Genomic DNA, 27,663 nt, shown 5'->3' on the forward strand with positions numbered 1-27,663 from the left:
TTACGTGCGTGGTAGGGCGCCGAACAGGACCCTATATATATATATATATATATATATATATATATATATATAGGGTCCGTTCAGCAACAAACATTTTGGCAAAAACATTTTTCAAAACATGGGTTAGAGGTATTGGAATGGGCTGATTTTTGGTGAGGATGATCCATCATCCTCACCAAAAATCAACCCATTCCAAAACTTCTAGCCCCAGTTTACAAGTTGAAAAATCGTGAACCGTCCATTTTTTGTAAATCATTTTTGATGGGTTAGAAGTTTTGGAATGGGCTGATTTTTGGTGATGATGATCTCCTCACCGTAGAGAAGTTGAAAAATCGTGAACCGTCCATTTTTTGTAAATCATTTTTGATGGGTTAGAAGTTTTGGAATGGGCTGATTTTTGGTGATGATGATCTCCTCACCGTAGAGATCATCCTCACCAAAAATCAGCCCATTCCAAAACCTCTAACCCATGTTTTGAAAAATGTTTTGCCAAAATGTTTGTTGCTGAACATTTCCCTATATATATATATATATATATATATATATATGAAAGATTTTAGCAACTTCACCCAGGTTAGACTTCTTTTTTTTCTTCTCTCTTTCCAAATCGAATTTTTCGCCTCTGATTTCTTTGTTCGACCTCTTTGATCATCATTTTGTTCAGCCGGATGGCTTGCCAAATTGGGGTGGTGTTAGAAAAAGTTGGTGTGGCAATAAAAATTCTCTAAATATGTTTTGGATAATTTTCAAATAGCACAAAATTTTTGGATAGTTTTCGAATAGCAAATAAATTTTGGATACTTTTCGAATTCAATTTGCAATCGGATTTGAATCAAATAATATTGGATATCACAAATCAAATTCGAATTAGATAATATCATATATTCGATAATTTATTCGGATATGAATTCGAATATTGGTTAGTGATATCCGATCAGATTCAAATTCGAATTCAGATATAGCACTCTGATTGAATACCTATCCGTTAACAGCCCTATTCCAAGGGAATCAAATCAGTAGAGAGAGAAGAAACCTGATAATCCAAATCCATGGAATCCGATCGATTTATGCATTGGAGCTCAATGGAGATTCAATAAAAATGAAGATTTCTATTTTTAAGGTTTTAATTTAAAGAGAAATATTTGTCAACAGTTAGAAACCTATTCTTCCTACACAAAAGTTCAGCAAAATAGGTGGCAACGGTTAAACAAAATCCCTAAAAGAAAAATAGGTAAGTTAAGAGGAATATCGATTTTTTGTATCCAAACTACTTAAACCAAAAATTTTTTTGACAAATGGATCTTGCGTTGGAGTTGTAATTTTCCGACTCCAATGGAGCAGATGAGTAGAAGGAAGGGTATTGCATTGGAGTTGCTCTTAGAGCAAAAAATATAGCAATGAAGATGTTTTGTAGATCAAATACTTTTTTCTTAATCTTTTTTAAAAGGCAAATATATATATATATATATTTCTAAATGCATTAATTGATTGCTTCCCATGATATGTTTTTGTACTTAAACTTTTTTTTCTATTAAAGTATATTTAAAATTTGTTCGCGTGAGTCTTCAGCAAGAATAAAGAAAAAGTAATGAAGATTTACCTCAAATTCAAGGTATTAACCAAAGCAACGCTTAACATGTCACATTTTTTTGCATGAATCAAACTGTTCTACCAAGAATCCCCTCGTGATTGGTAAGAGAGGGGTGATCGATTTAAGATTTTATCGAAAGAGAGAGAGAAAGGTAGAGACGAAAGAGAGATTTAGGATTTTGTCATGAGCAAGTGAGAAAGAGAGTCGAGATTTGTAGAGAGAGGTGGTTCAATCGAGAGCAACAGGGAGATGAGGGAAAGAGATTTAGAGTTTTATTTTATTTTTATTTAATTTTATATTGATACTATTGGCACCCAAATTTTTAATTATTAAACCCCAACTTTAGACGACAGCTCATTCAAATTCAATGCTTTTTTATAGATGCTATTGGCGCCCACATATTTATTTATTACACCAAAACTTTAGACAAATGCTTATAAAATCGACGTCAAAAGCCTCACAAAATTCACCCTCATAAAAAGCAGTTTTTAGATATCACATTTATAAAAATCGATGTCTATTTACATAACGATGTGGATTTTTAAAAGTAGGGTGTTGGTCTCAACCGTTTTTTTGAAGCTGTGATTGGAGAAATAGGCACCATAATGGGGGTAAGGCTAGCCCGACTGATTTAGTAAGATTTTTCAAACAATTCTAAAGGCCTTGTTGAGCCAACATGGATCATCTTATTGGCAATCTAACACCGCAACCCTCTAGATTTCATGAAAAAAAATTGTATTCTTTATATATATATATCAAAAAAGAAAATTGTATTGTGCTTGATGCAATGTTCAAAAATGGAGAATCACTGAACTCTCATATTTAAAATTTAAATTCAATGATGAATAATAACTTCTTTTTGTTCTCCACATTTTTTGATCTGCATCTTGTAACTTCCGGTCATGGTTTTGGATGCCACATGGCGATGAGGTCACGGAAATTTCCTTACTAACTTAGTAAGGAAAGTGTTTTTCAAGAAAATGTCTGCCACTCAATTTTTCGATTTGAACCTGAAGAGTTGACTCAGTGAGCTAATTCTAGTTTTGGTCCAACAGGTCACCTCAGAATCCAATTGAGTTGAGTCGAGTTTTAAAACCATTGTTGGATTCTGGTTTGATGAGTTTTTAAAGTGAGAGCTTTATAAGGATGGGTGTTTTGCAAGTAAAGTTGGAGTGCCAATAGCATTTCTTAAACGGTAAAAACCACCGGGTCAGCATGATAATTGATAAGTGCTGTCCGTTATCCACGTGGCATTTTATCCATTTTCCAAAAGAGTGGTGATAATATGATCCCACGTGGCATAACTTTTATGCATCGGGATGCACAACATACATCCCCATAAATCTGTGTATTTGAGTCTCCCGATGCATAAAATCTATGGTTCTGGAAAACCCCAAGTCAGGGAGTCGATCGAGTATGCCACGTGGGAAACCATATTATCACCACTCAGATTATTATACACTAAATATGTTCTTGGAGTAGTGGATCAGTTCAATGTGAGGATCTAATCTCTAAGTAGGCCTTTTTAGCCTATTGTGAATCTCGATGAATACTAACGGTTTTAATTTAGACCGTCGCTCTACTTCCGTAAAACGCGAAGTACATCAACATCCTATTACATTACTTTAGGACTCTCTCTCTCTTTCGGTCTCTCCCTCGCAAATTTCCCTCTTAAAAAAAAAAAACGAAATCCTCTGTTCTTCTTTCTATCTGAAGTTCTGTAACTCTAAAACCTCAAATCGAAACCTCATTCGATCAATCTAGGGTTTTAGTTTTTGATCTCTCTTCGTCGAATTCTCCGAGATGGTTCATAGCAAGCCAGGGACCAAGAGAAACGAACCTTCGAATCCCCCTGCACCCATTTATGCATATGGTAAGTAATCGATCTATTTTTATTTTACTTTTCATGTTTTCAATTCGTTTTGATCTATCTATCTTGAAAATTCAGGTTCTTGGTGTATTATCTGTTGCGTTTCTAGCAAATTCTATGATTTTTTGGTCGATTTGTTGTCTGAAACGATCTTTCTTTTACGAGAAATGATTCGGTAGTTGCGAAGTTCGAATCTTGTTTGCTTTAGAGGTTTTGAATTGAAAATTTATTATTTGGATTGAATTTTATTCGATTCGGGTGTAATTGATCTCTTTCTTTATTTTCATGTTTTCTATTCGATGTGGTCTATCTATCTTTCAAATTCAGTTTCTTGATGTATTTATCTGTTGCGTCTCTAGCTAATTCTATGCTTTTTAATTCATTTCTTATCTGCAATGATCTTTTTTTTACGAGAAATGATTTGGTAGTTGTGAAGTTTGAATCTTGTTTGCTTTTAGAGGCGTTGAATTGTATATCTGTAATTTGGATTGAATTTTATGCAATTTGGGTTTAAAATTGGTTATTTTGTATTCGGGGTGCGTCATGAGTATGCATGTAAAATTTTAATTTGGATTAGATTTTATGGGATTTGGTTTAAAAATTGGTTTAGGCAAGAAACAAGACAGTGTGTTTTACCAAAACGGGGATGAACTCTAAAAATTACTGAATTCGTTATAATAAAATAATTATAAAAACGGTAAATGCTTGTTTCATATAGAACTTTTCTTTATGAAAAAGGGTAAAACGGTAAATTTGCATTTTTGTGTCTTAAACTGTACAGTTGCAAAATTGTGTCCAAAAAAATACAAAGATAACCTGGAAAATGCAAAAAAAAAAAAAAAAAATGGTCCTAATGAAATAGTTTAGCCAAGAAACAAGACAGGGACAGGGTATGGATAAAAAAACACAAAGAAAGAAAGGAACAAGACAGGGTTTTTTTTTACAAAAAACAGGTATGAACTTGGTAAAAATTACAGAATTGGTTATAATAAGATAATAATAAAAATGGGTATATACTTGTTGATTAGATATTTGAGCAAAGAATGATTAAAATGATGTTTTTAAGTAATAAAATAGATGCATTATAAAGTTAGGCTTCCTAGAGATGGGAAGAGGGGTGAGGTTAGGGCTATTCATTCAATCAAAAAAAAAAAAAAAAAAACATTTGTTTCAACAATTTATTGAATTACCAAGTTGCCTGATTAATTGCTGAATTAATCAGGCAATCCCTTATTTGCCGAATTTTTCTGAAATTTGGTGTATTTTGTACATTTGTACTTGGATTTTCTCTAGAATAGGCTTTGGTTTATTCAGATGTTTGAGTATTGGACAAAGTAACTGATAATATGAATTTCAAAAATCACTAATGGGAGATTGGATCTGCTCATCGCAGTTCTTGAAGCAAACTTTTGTCTATTTCTTTGTATTCGTGTACAAGTCTTTTGATTTTATTTGTGTTAGCTATCAGTTTATAATTGTTCTTAATGATTTAATTAATTCAATGGCTGACCATATTATTCAGCCAAAAGGCCCAAAACTGAAACTGCTGCCAAGATCATGTGTGGGGTCGAAGAATTGTTCGGGTTTTACAAAAATAGTTCCTCTGGAATGATCGAGTAAGTGCATTCCATCCGAATGTATGATTTTGTAGATTTGAAACTTGCAATTTGAAAATATGTGGGGCTACAATACATTTTATTTTTAATACAAACGATTTATGAATATTATACTATTTATTAAAATTTTCATGCATGTGAAGCTTATGCCTTGAGCCTTATTGCCTGGTTGCATGCCTTAGCATCTAAATTACTAATACTTGTCACTGTTGTTCGCTCTTAATTACACTGTTTTATGCTATCTTATCAGTGGACTTCCCATTTTATATGTAAAATGTCCTGAAGTTTTATGTGACCATGAAGGCAAAATTTCTCATACTTCTTGCATATGCGTGAACAGCCCAAAAGGAATTGAGACACTTTGCTTCGATCTGGAAATCGATCACACTGATGTCAGAATACTGATGCTTGCTTGGTAAATTGCTTATTGTCAACATATCAGTTCTCTGTTTCATTCACTTAAGTAAATACCCCCAATGAATTGAATGTACTTTGTCAGGATAATGAAAGCGAAAAAACAAGGATATTTTACCCTGGTATGCATGACTATTCTCTTGTCTGCACTAATCTATATAACTATTGATTGAATCCTTTGTTATGGAACTCCATATTTCTTGATTAACTTTTATTATTGGAGATCTAAGGTAACTGATCTATAGGTTGATATTCTCACAGACAACATATCAGCACATGTGGCACATGCAGGAAAGATGGACTATTTAGGAGAACTATGCCGAATTCAAATTTGACCATATGGTCATTAGCATCTCTTCTCGTTAATCATAATTTTTCATCCTGTCCATTAATGCAATAGATGGGACGGCTTCTCTTATCTGTTCAGGTCAGCTTGGGTGTGGAAGGTCACTTAGGGGTGCATGGTATGTGGAGCCTGATGGTACTGGTCATTAAGGAGGTATTGTTCATCAAGCCATGTGTGTCGCCAGTCGAGCTCGGTACTGAGCTCATTGGGGTGGGGGGGAGGGGAAGGGGGCCAGCAGCACCCCTGCCTGGAAGGCGGGGGTTCAGGCATTAAACCCTAGTTAGGTTTTTTTCCTGGGGGTATATATTTCTATTTCAGTGAAAGGGTGTAATATGTAACTACGAATTTTCCCTTTATAAAGGAATCAGTGTTATCTGTGGATGTACCTCAATCTTAAGGGAACCACGTAAAAATCTTTGTATTTTGTGTGTGATTGCATCTTGCTTTATTCTCTTTCTTTATTGTTCTTGGATTGATTTCTCTGCAATGTGGAATCAATTTCCAAGGTTATTTTCATAATTTCACCGATATTAGGTAAAACCCTAGTTAGGTTTTTCCTGGGGGTATATATTTTTATTTTCGATGAAAGGGTGTAATATGTGACTACAAATTTTCTCTTCATATTGGAATCAGTGTGATCCATGGACGTAATTCAATTTTGAGGGAACCAAGTAAAAATATGTGTTTTGCCTGTGATTGCATCTTGCTTTATTTTTTTTCTTTTGTTGTTCTTGGATCAATTTCTCTACAAGGTGGAGTCATTGCGTGGTGGCTCCCGTGTCCTAATGTCAACTTACATCAGGAATTCACTTCTTGACAGGATGAGTGGAAAAGAGGTTTCACATTGCTAAGAGTTGACAGTATCCTCAATTTAAAGAGGTCATTCCCTATGCTTGAGGAACAGGTACTTGTAATCGTAAATATAGTAAGCTGTTCACACTTGTATTAGACAACGCTGATCCTGTCTTTTGTATTCTCAACAGGTTAGGAGCCCACACAATTTTCGGAAATTCTATGAGTACTCATTTCAATACTGCCTAATAGGTATGCTGAATTCCGAACTGGCTCGGCTTTAACTTGGGATTGGGTTTGTAATATTAGATGTGAATTGAGGAGCAGGTTGAGTTGGGGTTGTTTTATCCTGTCCATCAGCTCGACCTTCATTTTCTTTGATTAATGAATTTTACATCTTGTTATTAATTGTATCAGATGATATGCAAAAGGTTATTGACATTGAGACCAGCTGTGAATTGCTGAATCTTGTTTTAGGCTCCAGATTTCGTCCTCAGGTTGATTCACTTATCGAGTACCTTAAGGTGAGCATTGGTTCGATCTAATGTAATGTTTGTCCGAGACCATGACTTGTGATGCAGAGAGTTCTGATTTAATCAGTTTATACAATTTTGGCAGACCCAGAAAGATTACAAGGCATTAAACTCGGATCACTGGATTTGCATTTTATATTTTTGCGATGAGGTATGGTTGATAAATTTCTTCTCTTTGTTCCATTACGTTTTCTAGATTATGTTTTCTTTCATATAAATTACAATCCAATTTCAACAAAGATTTGAGCTTTACCAACTAAATGACAAGTTATATAAAGTTCTGCTCTCTCTTTTCTTTTTTTCACATAGGGGGCAAATTTGTTTCTGGATGGTTTATAAATTTATACAAAACTCCCTTTGGGTTTCTATGAGGCAATCTTGCCAAACCACGTAAATTTTTGTGTCGTATTCTATATTTATTTCTGATTTGTATATTTTTCTGAACTCTTCCTTTTTTTTTTAAATAACTTTACAGATAAGTTTCCCAGACCTTAAGAACTTTAATCCTGACTCTGCTTGGCCCCTGATCCTAACTGATTATGTTGAATGGATGAGAACGAAGCAGTGCTAGATTCCACGTCGTCTGTTGAGCTTGATTCTCCACCTTGATCCTATTATTCACTCAAGAAGGTACTACACTTTTATCGAAATTTCAATTTCAATGTCAAATGAATGTCAGAGTTGAGATTTGCATCTAAAGAATTTCGCATAATGTTTGATCTGTCTGGATTACAGAGAAGCTCATGGAATTTCTTGGGAATCCTTTTTCACTTGTGGTCAAGCGATGTTTGAAAGAGTCTTGAAATGTTCACAAATTTTATTTTATACATTTATTTTTTCCATCTTTAATGTCATCACCTATTGTCCAAAATTGGTATTCTTAAAGCTATATACAATCATTAATGTCTAAAATAGGCAATTAAATGTGCACAATCAATGTTAGATTTTATTTTGTTTTTAAGTATTAATCTTGAAAACATGGTTTTAAGAACTCGGGAGGCCCATTAGGTAATGGAAGCTGAGGTAATATTTTTAAAACACTAAACAAGTGTTTGGGAATGTTACTTGCAGTCCGTTGTTGAGAAAAATTTAGAGTACTTGACTCTAAATGCACAAATATTGGATATAAACAAGTAAACAATTTACTTGTACTATACCCTCAATAAAAATATCACTCACAAGTTGAAGAAGAAAATAACACTCTATTAATAAAAACACACTTTTACAAATACTCGTACATTTTACAACCTCTCAAGACCTCTTATTCACAACTTATTTCTCACAACTTGTTTTCTTAGTACTTGTTTATAAAATGAGATAACTCACCCCTATTTATATTTGTGGCACCTTCTTAACTAATGGCTAAGATTGTGCCAACACATTTTTAATCTAATGGTTATAATTTGTCATCTAGAACTTTCCATCAAAATATCTATTAGTGTAGAGTTTGCCATCAAAATATTTACTATTCTAGAATTTTCTATTTTTCTCTTATGTAAAAACATCTAGAGTTTTCTCTAAGAAGATTATAGAAATTGGGCTCTAAATAGCCATTGGGCTTGGGCAATAAATGTGGGTTTTTCCCAATTTGGGCTGGTGTTGAATTTTAACATCCGTTTCCCATTGTTTGGCGTTCAAAAGCACATTTCACACTCAAATTATTGCTTGATAACCTTCATGATTCTCGTCTTCCACATATGCGAGAAGCTGTAAACAAGCACAAAAGCGGGAAGATAATGTATTATACTTTTCTTTTCATCACTCTTTACGAAATATCAAAATTTCCCTCCCTTGATGGGATAGTTTCATCCCTTTTGATGTAGTAGCTTCGCCTCACCTTCCTCTCCTCTCCGCTCTACATAAATATATAGATATCAGCCTTGTGTCTCTATGACGTGTGGAAAAAAAAAATCTCGTCTCTCCCCTCTCTAAATAAATAGATAGCAAGCCATACCCATGTTTTTAAAGGATATCCATATGGGACTTGTATCCAAATTTTCGGTGGATATCCAAGTTATTGTGAAGATGATGGAAAAACTTTAATTTTGAGTTATTCGTATATTTTATTTTGAATTTATCGTATTAAACTCAGATAAATGAATATTTGAGTTGGATATGATGCATATCCATATCTGATCTTAAAAATATTCGGACAAAAATAATTACAGATAAATTTATCCAAATTCTTAATTAGATAAGAAAAGTTATATCCATACCCAAATATCTCGGGTAGGATGAATAAGGTAAACGGATATTATTTGACCTATTACCATTCCAATGAACAATATTTTTTGACCCCTAAAAATGTCTTTGGTGGCCAAAAGTTAAGTACTAATTTTTCTTTAATTATAAACCTTAAAAGATTAGATTTTTAATAAAGTCATATTTATGATTATTTTTTTAATTGAAAAAATGAGTCTTTCGTGAGAACTTTTTTTTTTTAATAAAATGCATTTCTGTCTATAATAATTGGTAAACTAGAAATTGTTCAAAGATTTCTACGTCTTTTGGAATTTCTACTTTTTGGATTTTGTTTTTTTTTTTTTGTTTTTGTCCTTTATTTTTATATAGAGGTGATAAGTTAAAAAAGGTTCCGTTGCCGCGACTCGAACCCGAGTCTCTCAGGCAATCCCTTATTTGTCTATAATAATTGGTAAACTAAACAAGTGTTTGGGAATGTTACTTGGTAATTCGACCCATAATGTAATCCCACTAGACTCCCTTGTTAAAAGGGTAAAAACGAAAAAAAAGTTGGAGCAAGGTTGATAATCTTAACACTAGTAGACTCCCTTGATGAACACGACATGAAATTAGTGGGTTTGAATCAAAGTTAATTAGATTTAGATTATTATTAAAAAAAAATTAAGGTTAAAAGAGTAAATTATGAAAAACAATAAAGTGGGTTAAAAATGAAATATATAAAAAAAAAAAAAAACCATGATCCCACTGGTGCAAGTGCAAAATCCATTGGTTAAAACTTATCCTTGAGATATGTATCAACCAATTTGTAAACACACTTAAAATTTATCCTAAATATGTGTCCCTTGTCGTACCCCCTAATGTTGATGTGTCAAAAATGTAGACCTTTGAGGGTGCTTATGGTTATTGATAAAATGTTTTTTTTTTTGAGGAAAATTAGTTTTCTGAAAGATGAGAGTTAATACTTTAGTTTTGCGAGGAGGGAGTAATTGTGAGAAAAATTATGATATAAATTCCCACACCCCCCCCCCAAGAAAAAAACTTACTCAACAAGAAATTTCTTGTGCATAGAAAAATAAATTCAAGATTCATAGAATTCAAATTGATCAATCATAAGATGTCATGTGTATTAGGACATCCCCAACTTACAAAAATACTCATATTAGAAAAGCCTTAAATACACACATGGTGTCTAGTAATTGTTAAATCTTATATTCTAAGAAATCTCGAATTGAAATTTTTGTGCTTAAAAAAATTCTCTCGAGGGATTTGAGAGAGGTGTTGTTTCTTGAAAGAATTGAGGGTTTGGACAAATTCAGATATAAAAATTATAAATAAAAATAAAAAAGCATTTTTTTTTTTTGGGGCTTAATCCAAAGTTTTAAATTAGGACGATTGCTAAATCTCCACCTGACTTCAAAATTTAAAATTAAAATTTAACGGTAAAAAATAATTTTTTTATTTTTCTTTTTTCAAAGTTCATAGAATTTATCTTCTATAACCCTAGAACATCAAATTATATTTTTTTATCTCAAAAGATGAGCTCAAGGATCCTTTGTAGGAGTGAAATCCTTACTAACTTAGTAAGACTAGTCAAACTCTTGGAGATATACTTTAATATCTGAAAGATGTCGTCAACATGACAAAAAGGACTGAAATAGATTAATCCTCTCTTTTATAATGACTAATTTACTCTTTTAGAAACTACAACAGAATATAGTGGGAGCGGTTGAACTGTAGAGGAATCCTTCCACATGGTTTGCTTTCCTTAAAAGGGCTTTAAACAAAAGCTGTCAATGGATCGGGTCCATACGGGGACCAATCCGATTAGGATCAAATTGGATCTGATTGTGTTGGATCTCAATAATCAATATTAGTATCCAAATACGATCCAAAACAGTTGGATACGATCCTGTTCGGATCAAATCCGATTAGTTTGGTATGCAATATAAGTAATAAAATAAAATAAAACATATAATATTGCTTATATTCTAAGATTTTATTCTATCAGGACACGATTGATCAAATCGGATACTTATTGGTACCCAATTCCTTGATCTAGATCCAGAAAGTTCTTGGATCGGAGTGGATCAAATTTTGAGTATGAACTGATCCATTGACAACCTTATTGGTGAATCAATAAATTTAATTTATTTCTATGAATTTAAATATATTTTATATATATATATATATATTAAATAAGTCCAGGAAAATTTGATTCGTTCGAGGTGAGAATAAATCATCTAAATACTGATGATTATTGAGAATAAGTTCATCCTGACATTACTAACTTTAAAAATTATTAAATCGCAAAATATATCATTCTATAATTGAAACTTGAAACTCCATTAAAACCCTGGAAGATTTAAGTCCATCGAAAGAGTACATTAGAAAAAATACGATAAAAAGAAAGATTCTCATAAAATTTAAAGAGACAAGGTCCCTACTCCCCACCCACTAATACAAATCCGAAAAAAAAAGAGACAAGTCGACACGATACAGTATGTGGTTCCCTATCTTCATCGAGCTTGAAACAACCCAACAAGTTATAAATGAACCATACAAAACAAATTGCAAATAGAATTGCACCCACTAATGATCTTAGCCATTTGTCTCACAAACAATTTGTACAAGTTGCATGTGTGGGTGGTGTCGACAAAGGCAATACTTGGGCCATTCATGATCAAATAGTAGACCCACATTTAGGTTCCTAAGGCTTTAATTTGTATCTTCAATGACCAACATCCCCACTACATTATAACCATTAGAAATAAAATTAAAGACCAAAATATTTTTCTTTGAAACAATTTGAAAATTACACATTGAGCCATATATGGCCCCTCTTATCTCTTCCTTTTCCAAACTTGGGTTATGAAAGAAGGAACTGAAAAGGGGGTATAAATGATAATTATTTTCATTACTAGACGATTTTTTATTTAGTTATTTTTTAATAATATTTTTAATTTTTAAAATTCTCTTGACAAATAACAAAATGTGTACTGTCGCTATTTTAAGAATAATGCTAAAGTGATCTCAAGATTGGACCTCACATCGCACACCCAAATGTGAAAGTGAATGAGAATCATAGATGCTTTTCCTCGAGATATGAGTGAACAAGCATCTATGACTCCTATCCACTTTCATGTCAAGATGTGCGATATAAGGTTCAATCTTGAGTTCATTCCAACTCTCTCTCTCTCTCTCCCTGAGATTGGGATATAGTTGATTTGGAGCTGATTATATTAATTATCCAATTGGACCCTTAGTAGAATGCAAAAAACCCCTCGATTGATGCCATAAGTTATTGAATCGGAATTGGCCGAATTTCTATTTTAATCCAAAATTTTGACATTTCCACACTTTATTAATATCCTAAACCTCCTTGGAGCAAAGATTATTCAAAGTAAATGATCATCCATTCAAAACCCTTTAAATAAAAGTTTGAATTTTGACTAATACTTCTCCCACATGGAACGGTAGGGCCTAATAGCGAGTCTCACATGCATGTCAAGTTGTACATATTTGCGTATAAGGCTTCCCACATGTAGTACTTCTCCTACATGAGACCCAACAACCCAGCATGAGCACATGTACCACACAGACGCCAAGTCTTAATTAAGGCCCCATGACCTGTTTGGGACTCAAGAAATTGGGCCGGTCAATGTCGTTTAGATCTCCTAATTTACCTTAAAACTGATTCAAAGTCATGTTGTTTTAAAATATATTTTAAAGAGTCCTGATAATCTGATGCCCCTGGCCCTCTGACATCATGATTTTAAAACTCGTCCAAGACCGAGACGTATCGTCCAAGTTAACTCGGTATCGGAGCTGAATGAGACCAACTCACAAGTCACTTTTTTTTACCAAGATTTAATACCTCAAGTTCAATTTTTTGATCTTTTGTACTAGACGTCTCAAGCGTATCGAAAAACTCATCCGAGACAACTCGATACCTGGCCTGGACGAGACGAGACACAAAATCGAGTTTTAAAACCATGTCTGACATACCCTCTCATCACAAAACCGTAGATCATTTGGCTCAGGATACACAAGAATAAGATTTATGATTTTACGTATCCCAATGCAAATGATCTACGGTGCTGTGTTTGGGGCGTAAGAAAATCATTATTCTCTTTTTAAAATAGAACTAGTTTTCATATTTAATTTTTTATTTTATATAAAAAAAAAATACATAGAATTAGTTCCACATTGAAAGCTTGAACAAGACCTAGGTCTAGACTTGGACCTTAAATTTGGCATTTTCAAACATCTTCTATTGAATGGTGGTTCAATTATAGTCCATCTCGATGACCAGCGTATTTGTAAGATTTTAGATTAGTTAAATGAATCCTTTTCTTCTATTCAATTTTGTTCATAGTTACGGCATCTGTCATTGAAATTGTGTTCATGTCTACTTTCACTATCTCAATTCATGATCTTTTAAATATTACTTCTAAGTAGGGTAATTATATGTATTATAAGTCATATCAATTCTATCTGGTCAATGGGATTTGATTATTTTGGTTTAAATTTTAACATTACCAATTAGAATAATGATATTTTCTAACACCCCCTCTTTGTCATACATCATAGATCGGTTGCATCGGGATATGTAGAATCATAAATCTTTTTCTTATGTATCCCGAGGCAAATGATCTACGATTATGTGATGGGGACGTCAGACTATCATGACTCTAACAATCAAGTCTAGTTCATTACTTTTTTTAGTCCGAAATCATTCCTTAATTATTGGATCTCGTTCTATGATTCCCCTAAATCCTAATCTAACAACATCAATAAACCCTAATTCGATGAGAATTTTCTTCTGAAATGAAAGTGGGTTCTTTGCCACAGTTAATTATTAAATCAAAATAACCAACAACAATAAGATCTCAAGCTTTTGTTCATATATTTTCAAATATAATTTTGAGGAAGAATTTGAATGATTGGGAGATGAAAAGTCATAATTATTAATATCTTAATTAATTATTGATAGGTGAAGAGTAGGTTGGTAAATTGGCCTTGATTCATACCAAAACCTCCCAAATCTTCTATTGCAACAAGATTTCACACCTAACATTATCTTCAAGGCAAGATTTTCTTCTCTAACAAAACCTATAATCATTAAACATGATTATTTTATGTTTGAATATATAAAAATAAAAATTTAAAGATGAGTCACTTGGGATGATGTTAGAAAGTTATTGAACAAAATGCAATATTCTAGGGTTTTTTAATTCGTTTACTCCATTGATGACATACTTGTATGTATGTCACACGATCAGATGATCTCAGCCATTGAACCTGGGTCAAAGTCAATATATTAGTGTTGATTAGGAGATCTAACGGTGGTGGGAAACTCGTGGGTTCAAGTCCAGCTTAACCATAAAAATAAAATAAAAATATTTAGAGAGGTTCTATTGCCACACCAACTTTTTCTAACACCACACCAATTCATATGTAAATCAACAAAGAATTAGCAAACATATTGGGGTGGCGTTAGTAAAAGTTGGTGTGATAATAGAAGTTCTCTAAATTTATTTTTAGGGAAAATTACATAAAGGACTTTGGTGGAGGGATTTCTTTATAATTAGTTCCTAAGTTCTAGGGTTTCTCTTAATAGTCCATTCAGTAAAACTTTTCTTTCTAATAAGCCCCTGAACCTCACTCCCCACATTTCTCACGATTGAAACGTCGAATATGCCATAACCTTTCAAACTCACAATTTTCATCCAAAAAATTGGATTTTCGACATCTCAATCAAATTTCGGATATTCCATTATGATGTAAAAGATTTGAGAAGGAAGAAATATATATATATATATATATATATATATATAGAGAGAGAGAGAGAGAGAGAGAGAGAGAGAGAGAGAGAGAGAGAGAGAGAGAGAGATTTTTAACTCTTTTTTTAATGAAAATTAATCAAGGATGATTCTTTTGATTTGAAATCATCTAAAAAAGTTCTTACAGAACCAACAACCTTCCCATTCCGCTTGTCAAATTAATGAGTTATTTTTGTTCTGACTATCTTATTAATGGTCCATAACTGTTCAATCCGTCAATAATGATGTGTTCTTAATATTCATTCACACTCTCAATTACTCAAATTAATTTTAACCAAATCTGTGATAAATCATACACGATTTGTATGCTGTTGATGTGGCAAGAGCATAGAATTCCAAATCTTTTTCCTTGTGTATCCCAAAGAAAAAGATCTATGGTTATGTGCCCTTGCCATGTCAACCGCGTATGATTTATCACATGCATTCATCACGACTCTTTTTTATTAGAATAATACATGGTACATAATTGGCCTCGTTGGCTCATAAATGTTTGACCCTTGATGAACCTATACAAAATTGTCCCTGAATTTGTGAGTTTTGTTGGCTATATTCATGATTTATTTATTTTTAAATTACAATCGTGGATCAGGCTGGTTTTGATTATGTGGATCCATGATTGATCACACATGGCACTTTTGGGTAGCTGGAGTAATCAAAATTGAATGACCCTAGTGTCCTTGAAAACATGCTCTTTTGATTATTTTTCTCGGTAAGAATCGAACCAAGTCCCTTAATACCTTAATTAACGACTCATTCAAATCTAATTGACTTGACCCAAATGATTCATGAATCTAATCTTATAATAGAAGTACACATAAAATGGCTCGGACCTTCAACACCTAAGACTAAGAAGAATGGCCCCCACTTCATGCATAATCTCAGGTTCAATTAAATGGTGATTGAAGATGGCCCCATTACCTTATCATGTAAAAAGGACTTGATTTGTAAAAGAGTCGTGCTGGGGGTGACACTGGGATTTACTGCAATTTTTTACATTTCTAACATGAGATGTGCACATAATCGTAGATATATTTTCTCGTGACACGAGTAAAAAGCATTTACGATTATATGCACACCTCAACATTAGAAATATAAAAATCACAGTAAATCCAATGTCACCAGAGCATTAGTGTTTGTAAAATTATGACTGAGATAATGTCCCATATTCAGGAGCGGTGCCAGGATTTTGCTCACATGGGGGAATCAAGAGTAGAATTTTTTTTGTAGAGACAACTAAGGGTGAAAAAAAATAAATGTGGGGGTAACTAAGATTTGAAAAAAAAATTATGGGTCACTAATTTATAAGCTTTAAAAATTTGTGTGCCCTCACTCTAAATCCGCTCCCGCCCATGTAATATTAGAGTGATCGTATGCACATGTGTATATATATATATATAAGAAAGGAATTAAATTAGCATCCGTCAAATTAAATAAAGAGTCGTGATTTTCTAATGCCCCCTCTCACCTGAGTTATTCCATTATATGTAATATTTTTGTGAGGAATAAAAAATAAATTATTTTTATTTATTTAAGATATTAAAAATATATTTTAAACATCTATAAATTTAATATATTGTTATTTGATTCATCATAGTCAAGTTTTTGACGACTAGATTGGCATTGGATCAAGTTTTTAAATAAATCATTTTACAGTCGTGAAAATTTGATACTCCTTCTGACATACTCCCAGTACAAAATCGTAGATCATTTAACTTGGGATACGCGAGAAAAAAGATTTATGATTATGTGTATTCCGAGGTAAATGATCTACGATTTTGTGACGGGGCGTGAGAAAATCATTATTCATCATTTTATATAAAAAATAAATCCACTAATAAAATTATTTGCATCATTAATTTGAATTGATTTTATATCCATAAATTCCTCTAACGTGTTAACAAACAACAAATTTTGAGTCATACTTCAAAACTTTGATACAACCATGAAACAGCAAAATATTTTCTCATCCTAACGTACCAACTCATCCTGTCTCCTCTCTCTTCCTCTCCTTAAAACCCCATCTCTTCTCCCCCTCTCCTACAAAACCCTAATTCCCCACAAAACCATGAAACAAATCACAAATGACCGTTAACTCCTCTTTACTTTCTTGCTTTCGACCCATCTTTCGCTCCTCTGCAGATCTCCAGCCATCAACAACAATGGCGTCACCAATCTCTCCAAACCCCAACCTCACCACCTGTTTCTATCAAACCGACGTTGGTGTCACCGCTCTCACCTGGTGTCGCCACGTCATCGGACGTAGTCTCCATGTAGATCTTCAATTGGACAATCGTGAGAAACCTCTCTCCCTCTCTTTTCATCTCCACATAAAACCATTTCTCTTCTGGAGGAAACAAGGATCAAAGAAATTCAATCTCAAGAACTCAAGACGAAAGATCGAAATCTATTGGGATCTTACCAAAGCCAAATTTGCCTCAAGTCCTGAACCCCAATCTGGGTTTTACGTCTCTTTAATTGTTGATGGAGAGATGATTCTTCTTGTTGGTGATTCTCATAACGAAGCTTATAACAGAACCAAAGCTCGAAAGCCAGAGAGAACCACCCAAGTTTTGATTTTAAGAAGAGAACATGTGTTTGGGAACAGATTTTATACAACAAAAGCGAGATTTGGAGGCAAAACTAGAGATATCTCGATTGAATGTTGTGTTGATGATGAACCCAGACTTTGTTTCAGTGTGGATCGTAAAAAGGTTTTGCAGATTAAGCAATTGAAGTGGAAATTTAGAGGAAATGAGAAGATTGAAGTTGATGGAGTCCCGATTCAGGTCTCGTGGGACGTATTTAATTGGTTGTTTGATGATGTTGATGATGGGCATGCAGTGTTCATGTTCAGATTTGAGAAATTAGGGTTTGGAGATGAAGCAGAGGAGATGCAATTGTGTGGTGGTGGATATTTGGGGATGAATGAGATTGAGAGGAAATTGAATAAGAGGAGCTCATCATCGTCTTCTTCATCGATTTCTTCGGCTTCGTCTGGGTGTAGTTCTTCGATTATGGAGTGGGCGAGTACAGAGGAGAACGAGTTGCAGAGACAATCTGGGTTTTCTTTGCTGATTTATGCTTGGAAGAGCTAAAGATTGCTAGATTTCTGCCTCGGGGTTCTGTTTAATTCAAATTTTATTATAGAAATTTTAACCCATTTATTCATGATTTTAGTCCAATAAACATTGATTGATAGATAGATCTATAATCTAACACTGTCTCGTCTCTGACAAAAAAAAAAAAGGGAAAAAAAATCCCCTTTTTTTTAATTTCTGAATCTTTCTTTATTTTTATTTTTATTTTATTGGAGTACAAATCTGATTGATTTGTTGGTTGAATTGTATCGTTTTGGATTGAACGATTGGTAAAAAAAATAAGAGAAATATTATTTGTTCTTGAATTCTCTTGGATGATTTTGTGCTCTCGTTTCTAAAGCTCTGTTTTATCTTCAATTTCATCTATCTAATATTTCTTGAGAGATTCTATTGCCACGCCAACTTTACTAAGAGCATTCCAATTCAAAAGATAGTGACGGAGAATAATTAGTACACATGTTGGGGTGCTCTTAGTAAAAGTTGGTGTGGCAATAGAATCTCTCTATTTTTTCTTTTTCTTTTTGTACCAACTGTTTCATCTGAACCAATCTCAATAAATATGTAGCCAATCTCTCTAGGAAAACTGTGTTTATCTTCTTGGAGGCTTCAACTCGGGAAAAGCACATATTTCATAGAGATTGATAACATTTCCTAGGGATGAGTGCAATTATAAGGGATATCCTCTCATATCAGTCATTCGTTTGATGGAGAATCTCAAACGTTGTTTGAGGCTAGTGTTTTCATAGATTCTATCAATCCTTGGCACAGAAAGAGATGAATCGACGTCTTGAGATTTGTATTGGCGTGTTGACCAGCATTTGACCATTCTTGCTTGCTCTGCATCCCTACCTGTACTGCCAGTCCAACAAGAATCTTGGGCCAGGTTGGTTTTAAGGGTTTTGTTAACGTGTGCCCTAAATACACTTTGGAATCCGAGGGTATTTTGATAAAAAAATATATATATTTTTAAGGGTATTTTCGGTATAAAATCTAATTTCTAAAGTTATTAAATGAAAATAGGAGAATCTGTCTCATGGTGCCTAAATTATTAAATGATAATAATTTCATTTAATAATAATAAAAAATAATACTTAATCACAGAGTTTAGGGAGATAACTTTAAATTCTGATAGATATGAAAATAGGAGGAGACAACCTTGAAAGGTGGAAAATATTATTAAAAATTAGTAGAGGGAATGCTTAGCTTACCATAATCAAAAGCTATTGATTTAGTTTACTAGATTAAATCAATAGTACTCCATTGTATGGGTTGAGATAAGGAGACAACTTGTCTTATATGACTAGAAATTTTGAAAGAATAATTATTTTCTGACCCACCCCACCAACATACACGCGCTTTTGTCACAGAACTGTAGATCATTTCCTTGGGATACATAAAATTATAAATCTTTTTCTTATGTTTCTCGAGGCAAAATGATCTAGGGTTCTATGATGAGGGCTTATGTCAAGGGGTGGGGGGTGTCATATTACCCCGACTCATTGTGAAATGGGTTGATTTTTTTAAGAATGATTTCTATGATAAAGTGATCGTTCTCGCAAAAAATCAATCTATTTTAAAATTTCAAATCCCATCAAAAGTGGATTAGAAGTTTTAAAATGAATTTATTTTTGTGATGATGATCTCTATGGCAAAAAGATTATCCTGACCAAAAAAAAAAAAAGCTAATTTTGAAACTTCTAACTCATATAAGATAAATGTTTTCAAAATAAGATTTTCTCCTGATCCTAACCCTAAAATAAATTATACAAATATTTTCACCAATCAAATAATTTAGATGATTATAAATGAGTATTTTATTATGTTATCATGCTTTAAAGATTGATTATATTTGTTGATTTAGTTATGCATACAATTATTTTACAATACTAATTCTTGATAAAATAATAAATGAAATTATTTTGAATCTCTTTTCTCTCGCGACATGGCGACACCCACACCTCCTCTTTCTTGCTAATGGGTGGGAGTTTAATGAAAAACATACATGGGTGGGTACAATTAAATAACACCCTTCTTCTGGAATCCATCCATCATTATTGCAAAAAACATACAAACAATAAGACATGATTGAATACTTAATGAATTGGATATGGGTTTATTTTGTATCTCCTTTCTTTTCCCCCTCGCACTCACACCACTTCTTTCTTTTTATTTTTATTTTTTATAATGGGGTTGTTTGGATTTACGTCTGACTGGGAGGGGGGAGGGTGGCTATATGAGCCAAGGCCAGAACCAATGCATATGGAACCCTCCCCCGGGCACGTGCATTGCTTGGACATCACACACACCAGGTAAGTGAGGAAATGCCCTTACAGGCGGCCTTGAGGAAATATTCTTCATATTGGGTATCAAACATAGTAACATACAACTTACGGACTCTCACCACTTATTAGATTCAAAATTGCCATTGAACCACCAGCTTGGGACCACCTCTTTCTTATTAATGGATGGGAATTTAATAAAGAACATACATGGGTGGGTACAATTAAAGAACGTTCTTCTTCATAAATCTATCCCTCATTATTACAAAAATGATAAAAACAAGAAGACGTGGATCGAATATGAACCTATTCCAATACTAAATGAATTGGATATGGGTTTGCTCTGATGACTTGCTGGATTGGCTCCTCGATGAATCTCAACATTTGAATATGAGATTGATGTGGACAATATTATACAAAAAAGAGAAAAATAAGTCTTTCTTCTTAATATGTCCCATTTTTATACTAATCCAAAAGACATATAAGATTGATATTTAAAATATCAATCTTGATGATTCAAGATTCTCAATTTTCGATCTTTTCGAAATACCCAAAATGGATATATTAGTGAAATGAACACATATCAATTCTTACGACTAAATCTTCAAAATTACGATAATCTCGTTCTCCATTCATTATTCATTGTGTCATATAAAATTACATCTAAATCATAGAAATTACGAGTATATTATTTTCATCTGTCATCCACAAGCACAAATCATGGATTGCAATCATAGTTGAGAAACCTATGTAAAGTATAAGAAATGAGAAAATTGTCGTGTGGGTACTTTAAAATTTGTCTTAATGTGAGGGGTATTTAGGAAGAAAGATTTTACTAATTGAATTATCAAGTTATTGCAAAAACATTAGGGGGTATTTTGAAAGAAATCCCTCCCACTCGATCCATTAAGTAATTTTCCCCACATATATCAGGTCAAGGCATGGTTGCCCATATCCCAAATACTCAATCCAAATATCCTAAGCTATCAAATTGGATTTGGTCGTTCTTTTTTTTTCCTTCTGAACTTCTTTTGTTATCACTTCAGATTTGAATCCAAACAGTCAAAATAAGATTTAATCCAATAAGTTATCAGATCAGATACGGCCTCAATCCAATCGTTATCAAGTTTGTTCTAAATTGACCCTAACTTATTGCCTTATTGCTAATCCAACTACTAGTCATGGGTTTAAATCTCGTCTAACTTCTCGATATCGTTCACCAATGAGATGGATAGACAAGTCAAACGTATCGGATGAGATTTAAAAACACAGTTCATTTTTCTCATTATTAAGCGAGATGACTCAAATGTATTGAAAAACTTGTCCGAGATGACTCAATTTCTTACATGGACAAGACGAAACATCAAAACGAGTTTTTAAACCATGCTATTACTTAATCCAACATGCAACAAGAGACATCCATAAAAATAGATACAAAGTATCTCAATTGAGTCAACAAAGGGATCCTTTACGAGGATTATAAGAATCCTCAATACAAAGATTTTAAATGTTCGTCTCTTTTGATTGGTCTTGTGGGCATTTTTATTTCTCTTTGATTTGATAGACTTTGAATATGGCAGTAAATGTTGTAAATGTGGTTTGGATTTTTTTGTAGGTTTCAAGGAAATGGGATTTTTTTTTTTGGGGTTATTTTAGGGTTTGGTCGTACCGGCACCTATGACTTATTAGGGGTTGATTAGCAACCACTGTAGCACGCACAAATGGACTACCCGTTGGGTTATATATGTGTATTCAAAAGGGCCTGAAACTTGTGATCAATATTAGAGATACCTCCTGTGTTTTTAAACTGATGACCCTTGACCTGGGTCTTCGTCTATTGAAAAAAAAAAAAAAAGAGTTGTGCTGGAGTGACCTCATGATTGGACTTCTTATTGCACATTTTAACGTGAAAGTGGATAAGAACCATACATACTTTTTCACTCGTATCTCTAAGAAAAAAATATCTATGGTTCCCATACACTTTCACGTTTGGGTGTGTGATGTGAGGTCTAATCTTGAAGTTAGTTCAGTATTATTTATAGAAGTAAATGCCCTCATTTTTAACTTCCAGTTGAAAACTATTTGATTTTCTACCCGAAATCAATCACATCTTCAACGATGAAAATAAATAGTTTGCATTCATGACCAAATACATATTCCCTATTTTTTAATTTGATGGTTGAAGGTGACACCATTTGGAAAGACTATTAATTCTAATTTTATACTCTTTTTCTAGCAATTTCAATGGAGGGATTCAAATTGACATTTTTTTCTTTTTGAAGATTCTGTCCACTTTTGAACTCCATTCGGTCTTTGACTTCAACTCACTATTCTTTCCTCTAAAACATAAAAAAAAAAAAAAGTTAAAAGAGAAGACTAAAATTGATATTTACAGAAAAAGACAAGAAAAAAACCCATATATAATAAGTATTATAAAAATGTTATATTAAAGATATAAAAAATAATATAGACAAATTTTCTTTATTTTGAAGGTAGGTTGGAATTTGGTTTAGAGGTCATCATCTCTAAATATAGAGATTTGAAAGACATTTGGAGATGCTCTTAAAGGGTATATTAAAATAAGGCATGAATGATGTATGGATGACGAGTAATCTTGGATTTCATTTAATTTTGTGCCGATTTAAAATACTAGTTGACCTATAATGAATAATTTATCAAAACGGTAGAGTTTTCAAAATTATTTATCAAAATGGTACATTATAGCAAATAATTCAGAAAATGGTAAATTTACCATTTTTGGAATTAATTTTTTTATCAAAACGATAAAAATAATAAAATATATTTTTTATTATCAAAAATACCCTTTTTTTGTTTTACATATGTATTTACAATTTTAACTTTAAAAAAATGAAAATCCAACTAAAAAGATTCACTCTCTTTCGGTAATCCAACAATCATATGTATTTACAATTTTTTTTTTACCGAAATCAATTATATTTTTGTAATTTCAGTCAAAAAATAAAAAGGGTATTTTTGATAAAAAAAAATACATTTGACTGTTTTTACCATTTTGGTAAAAAAAAATTAATTCCGAAAATGGTAAAATTATCATTTTCGAAAATATTTTGAATAGTGTACCATTTTGGTAAATAAACGAAAAGTTGTGCATGTTTTGGTAAATCTGCCACCTATAATTACTATCCAATTCTTAAAAAAAAAAAAAAATACAATTGTCTGTGCAAACAAGATTAGTGGTCTATAATTAGTAGGTGAAGACTCGTTTTGAATTCTGATCTCATAAACTTTAACAAAGTTCGTCCAGAATGACTGCGTAGGGCACCATGTTTGACATTGAGCTGACGTGGAAGTCTACACAGAATCGCTTGATGCTTTTCAAACGTATCTCAAGGAGAAGTATTTGTTGTACACCTCTCGAACAGAGCCACTCCGACATTTTCAGCTCATTTCAATTATTAATGCAACCAAAACCTACGACTGTCATGTCAACAGGTAAGTCCAAGTCCGACCCGATCGAGCTTGGGTTGATTTTTTGGGTTATATAAAATAATAAATTTATGCACTTTTCAAAGCCATTTGATACTACCTTTAAAAAGAAATAAGAGCTCAAATCTCCATTCTAATTGAAAAAATATTAAGAGTTAAAGCGTATTTGTATATTAGATAGTAAATAATATATTTTTGAAATTTTAAGAATTAATTCATGTGGTTATAGGGTTATAGATAAAAAAAATTACAATTTTTTTATTTTTGAAAAACAAAAAAAAGAGATTCCTTTTCCTTTTTATTTTTGGATAAATTACACTTTAATCCCATGTGATTTGGCATAATTTCATGTAAACCCCTTATATTTTGACAATTAAACTTACCTCTCCTTTTACATTTTATTTTGGGTGAATTACAAAAAGAGAATTAAATTTTTTTTATTTAAAAAAAAATCTATATATTATTTTTCAAAATTACACAAAAACAAAAACAAAAACATTTTTAATGGAGGATGGAGGCTAAATTGTCGGGGTGTTAAAGCACATTATTAAAACACTGGTCGGTCCAACGTCTTAATCATTCCAAGGGCATTTTTAGTAAAGTAATGTATTTTAACCACGTTAAAAGATTGCAACTTAATTCATTTTTCATAAATTTTAAAAAATTAGACTCTTTTTATAAATATTAAAATATTTAACCTTTTTATATAGTAATTTTTCCTATTTTCATTAAAAATAAATAAATTTTAAAACTATAAAAATGTTCCCCCTAAATATTCAGAAATCATGAAAGGGTAAAATGGTCTTAATAAAATGTAAAATTCATATTTTTAGCGGTTGGCTAACGGAAAATAGACGGAAGAGTGGTAAGTGAACAATTAAATAACTATAAGGGAGGTAAGTATAATTGTCGAAATACTAGGAGTCGACGTATAATTACGTCAAACTATTCGGGTGAAAGCATGGTTTTTAAACTCGTCCGAGACCGAGACGTATCGTCCGAATTAACTCGATATCAGAGCTGAACGAGACCAACTCACAAAGTGATTTTTTTGACCGAGTTTTACATCTCATGTATAATTTTTTGAGTTATCTCACGAAACGTCTCAAACGTATCGGAAAACTCATCCAAGACAACTCGGTATCGGAGCTGAACGAGACGAGACCAGATATCGAGTTTAAAAATCATGGGTAATTTACCCTAATTTTTTATCTTCATTTTACAAGAAGAAAGACTGGGTGGTAAGTAAGTAATAACCTAACCATTATTTCTCCTCACACGTCTCTCTCATTATCTCTTTGGTTCCAACAACGTCGGACCCAATATATAAGTCTTCAAAGTTCAAATTAATGGAGTGTTTTGTGTTTCTCAATTGCGGAGCGATCCCTCTCTTCTCAACATCCTCAATTCGGTCTACTTTGCGTCAAAAAGCGTAAAGACAGCTAAGTAAAGTTTGCCTTTTATTTGTTTCTACTTTGAACTGAAAAGAACTTACTTTGCTGATGTAGCCACTTAGATTTTGACACGTGGATAAATGAGTCTAGCAATGGCACATCAACTAATCGAGAAAAAGTTTCAATAAAATTCCCATACAAACTTTTTTTTTTTTGGTTAGATTCGATCTGCTTTTGATTTGAAGAAGAAGAGCAATTAATTTATTAGAAAAAAATATGAAAAGTTTCAGACAAGAAAGAAAAATTTACAGAGAAACGCTGTTAGCAACTTAGCATCAAAAGATTAAATTTTTTTTTTTTTGGGAAATCTTAGAAACCCTAGGTATCAATCTTGATCGCCATTAAAGCTCCACTGTAGAAGGTGAAGCGAGAACCAAAGATGGAGAAGGAGGATTCTTGCGTCTACTATTAGTTCTAATTCGAGCAGAACTAGTAGAAGATGGGGTTGAAGTTGAAGAAGAAGAAGAACACGAAGAGATAAACTTACTTGAATGACTCCTCAATTTCTTCCTATCTTCTCCTTCGCAAACCTTAATTTCTGATCTCCCATGTGGAACCTTCCCCTCTTTCAAACTCACGGGAAGAACACAAGTACACATCAAACCTTCAATCAAACACAGATCAATAAACATTTGTTTTAATAGTTTCGAAAATAAAATAAATCGATCGATCAATGAATGAGATTCTTAGTTTCTTACCGATTCTAGCGAGTCGATTAATCCAACGAGGAATCGGTTTTCCAGTCATTCTGAGACACGCGTCGTTGCAGAAATGGTTACAGTTCTTCGTGATTAGATTGTAAGTGTTTCCTGCGTAATCCTCCGCGAGTTTCTCCATTAGAGATCTGACTTCTTTCGGACCTAGATCTGTTCTTCCAATTAAAATCGATTTTCGAAATGTGAATCCAGCACATTCTTTTGGTTCACCTTCAAAGATCCCTGTTGTAGGGAAGTCATGAGAGCCGAAAGCGTATTCGACGCCATGAACTGAGAGAAAATTGTAAAGCAGAGCGTACGAAAGAAATCAATAACCCTAATTTACACGATCTAAATCCTCAACAACGAGATTAACGAAAAGCAAACCAGACTTCCTTAGAATTATTAGATCTGGAGAAAAAAAAGATCAAAATAATGAGAAATCAAAGAAAAATCTGACCTTGAACACCGGAATGGTAAACTCCAAGACCAAGCCAGTAAGCGTAGCCATTAATGGAGGTGAGATCGTAGACATTGAGGTATACAGGAATGGATCCAGTTTTTCTCTCACTAGACATGATTCTTCCAAGCATTTTTTTTTTGTGGAAATTTGAGAAAGAGTACTACTTCACGAGAACTGTGATTTCGAAGAGAAATCCAATTTTCAAATATCTTTGAAATCGAAACCTAAATCAATCGATTAGAGAGAGAAGGAATTTTGGAAGAATTTTCTAATGTAGTTTTTTTAATCTCAGAAGAGAATCTCTTTTTAGTTTTTTTTTTTTTGAGTTCCACCACACAGAGCCGCCTCCGGACCCTCGTCTAAGTTTCTTCTCTCTTCGAAATCTGAAAATTTGAAAAATAACCAAATTATCATTAGAAGCGTAACGTATAGTTTAGGAGAGTGATAGTATACATCAGTGATGGATACGGTATCATCATCTTCCCACGATACCTTGACTTAGGTTTTAGTTAGAAGACTTAACAGAAAATGACCTAAATACATCAAGCCAAACCCCATTAATTTTCTATTATATTTGGATTGTTAACCACAAGGGTAAATATTTTTACCTTATTCAAACTCATCTTCAATTCAACTTAATAATATATTATTAAAAAAAATCTAGGATCTAAATCAAAAAGACCATTTTTTTTTCCTCGGAAAATTTTATTTTTTAGGTTTGAAGGTAGAAGGGGATAGAGTTTAGGACGAGTGTAGAATACCTTCAATCTTAGGCGGTGAAGGCCTCCTTTCAAGTGGGTCTAAGCCATCAATGAGATATCTCTTTGGAAGAGTTAGAACTCAACTCTAACCATGTATCAGGATTTATGGGCCAATGGATAGTCTTATGCATGGTTTCAAAACTCGTTCGAGATTGAGTTGTCTCGGTATCATGCACGGACGGACAAGTCAATTTTTCAAATGAGATTTAAAACCCCACGTTCATTTTTCAAAATTTTTGAA

At 33.0% G+C, this 27,663-nt stretch overlaps 3 protein-coding genes across 4 annotated transcripts; 2 read left to right on the forward strand and 1 right to left on the reverse strand.

Moving 5' to 3' along the window:
• Positions 1–3,257: 3,257 nt before the first annotated feature.
• Positions 3,258–8,090, forward strand: LOC147392685 (uncharacterized). 2 transcript variants are annotated; one of them, XM_086456369.1, is made up of 11 exons: positions 3,258–3,464; positions 4,984–5,077; positions 5,418–5,492; positions 5,577–5,613; positions 5,919–5,990; positions 6,658–6,741; positions 6,821–6,881; positions 7,047–7,153; positions 7,248–7,313; positions 7,638–7,792; positions 7,898–8,090. In XM_086456369.1, exons 1-10 carry the CDS (start codon positions 3,395–3,397, stop codon positions 7,731–7,733), a joined length of 762 nt encoding a protein of 253 aa, XP_086312495.1. In that variant the 5' UTR covers positions 3,258–3,394; the 3' UTR covers positions 7,734–7,792; positions 7,898–8,090. The 2 variants fall into 2 exon arrangements, with proteins under 2 accessions (XP_086312495.1, XP_086312496.1); XM_086456370.1 differs by lacking the exon at positions 5,919–5,990.
• A 9,119-nt stretch (positions 8,091–17,209) lies between these two features.
• LOC147392686 (uncharacterized) lies at positions 17,210–18,610 on the forward strand. The gene has a single exon (XM_086457159.1). It carries the CDS (start codon positions 17,289–17,291, stop codon positions 18,300–18,302), a length of 1,014 nt encoding a protein of 337 aa, XP_086313285.1. The 5' UTR covers positions 17,210–17,288; the 3' UTR covers positions 18,303–18,610.
• Positions 18,611–24,823: 6,213 nt separating this feature from the next.
• LOC147392687 (deSI-like protein At4g17486) lies at positions 24,824–27,046 on the reverse strand. The gene is made up of 3 exons (XM_086456226.1): positions 26,659–27,046; positions 26,202–26,489; positions 24,824–26,107 (listed from the first exon to the last, which is right to left on the reverse strand). Exons 1-3 carry the CDS (start codon positions 26,789–26,791, stop codon positions 25,845–25,847), a joined length of 684 nt encoding a protein of 227 aa, XP_086312352.1. The 5' UTR covers positions 26,792–27,046; the 3' UTR covers positions 24,824–25,844.
• Between the last annotated feature and the right edge of the window lie 617 nt (positions 27,047–27,663).

The sequence above is a fragment of the Akebia trifoliata genome, chromosome 10 (assembly GCF_017979445.1).
Source record: "Akebia trifoliata isolate Shusen 1 chromosome 10, ASM1797944v1, whole genome shotgun sequence".
Taxonomy (NCBI): Eukaryota; Viridiplantae; Streptophyta; class Magnoliopsida; order Ranunculales; family Lardizabalaceae; genus Akebia; species Akebia trifoliata.

Bases quoted from the DNA above. Each gene is read 5' to 3' on its own strand.
- LOC147392686 (XM_086457159.1), top strand. From the start codon at position 17,289: ATGACCGTTAACTCCTCTTTACTTTCTTGCTTTCGACCCATCTTTCGC.
- LOC147392685 (XM_086456369.1), top strand. From the start codon at position 3,395: ATGGTTCATAGCAAGCCAGGGACCAAGAGAAACGAACCTTCGAATCCC. The intron at 3,465-4,983 runs GTAAGTAATCGA...CATATTATTCAG, and splicing joins TGCACCCATTTATGCATATG to CCAAAAGGCCCAAAACTGAA. The intron at 6,742-6,820 runs GTACTTGTAATC...TATTCTCAACAG, and splicing joins TCCCTATGCTTGAGGAACAG to GTTAGGAGCCCACACAATTT.
- LOC147392687 (XM_086456226.1), bottom strand. From the start codon at position 26,791: ATGCTTGGAAGAATCATGTCTAGTGAGAGAAAAACTGGATCCATTCCT. The intron at 26,490-26,658 runs GTCAGATTTTTC...ATTTTCTCTCAG, and splicing joins TTACCATTCCGGTGTTCAAG to TTCATGGCGTCGAATACGCT. The intron at 26,108-26,201 runs GTAAGAAACTAA...GTTTGATTGAAG, and splicing joins TAATCGACTCGCTAGAATCG to GTTTGATGTGTACTTGTGTT.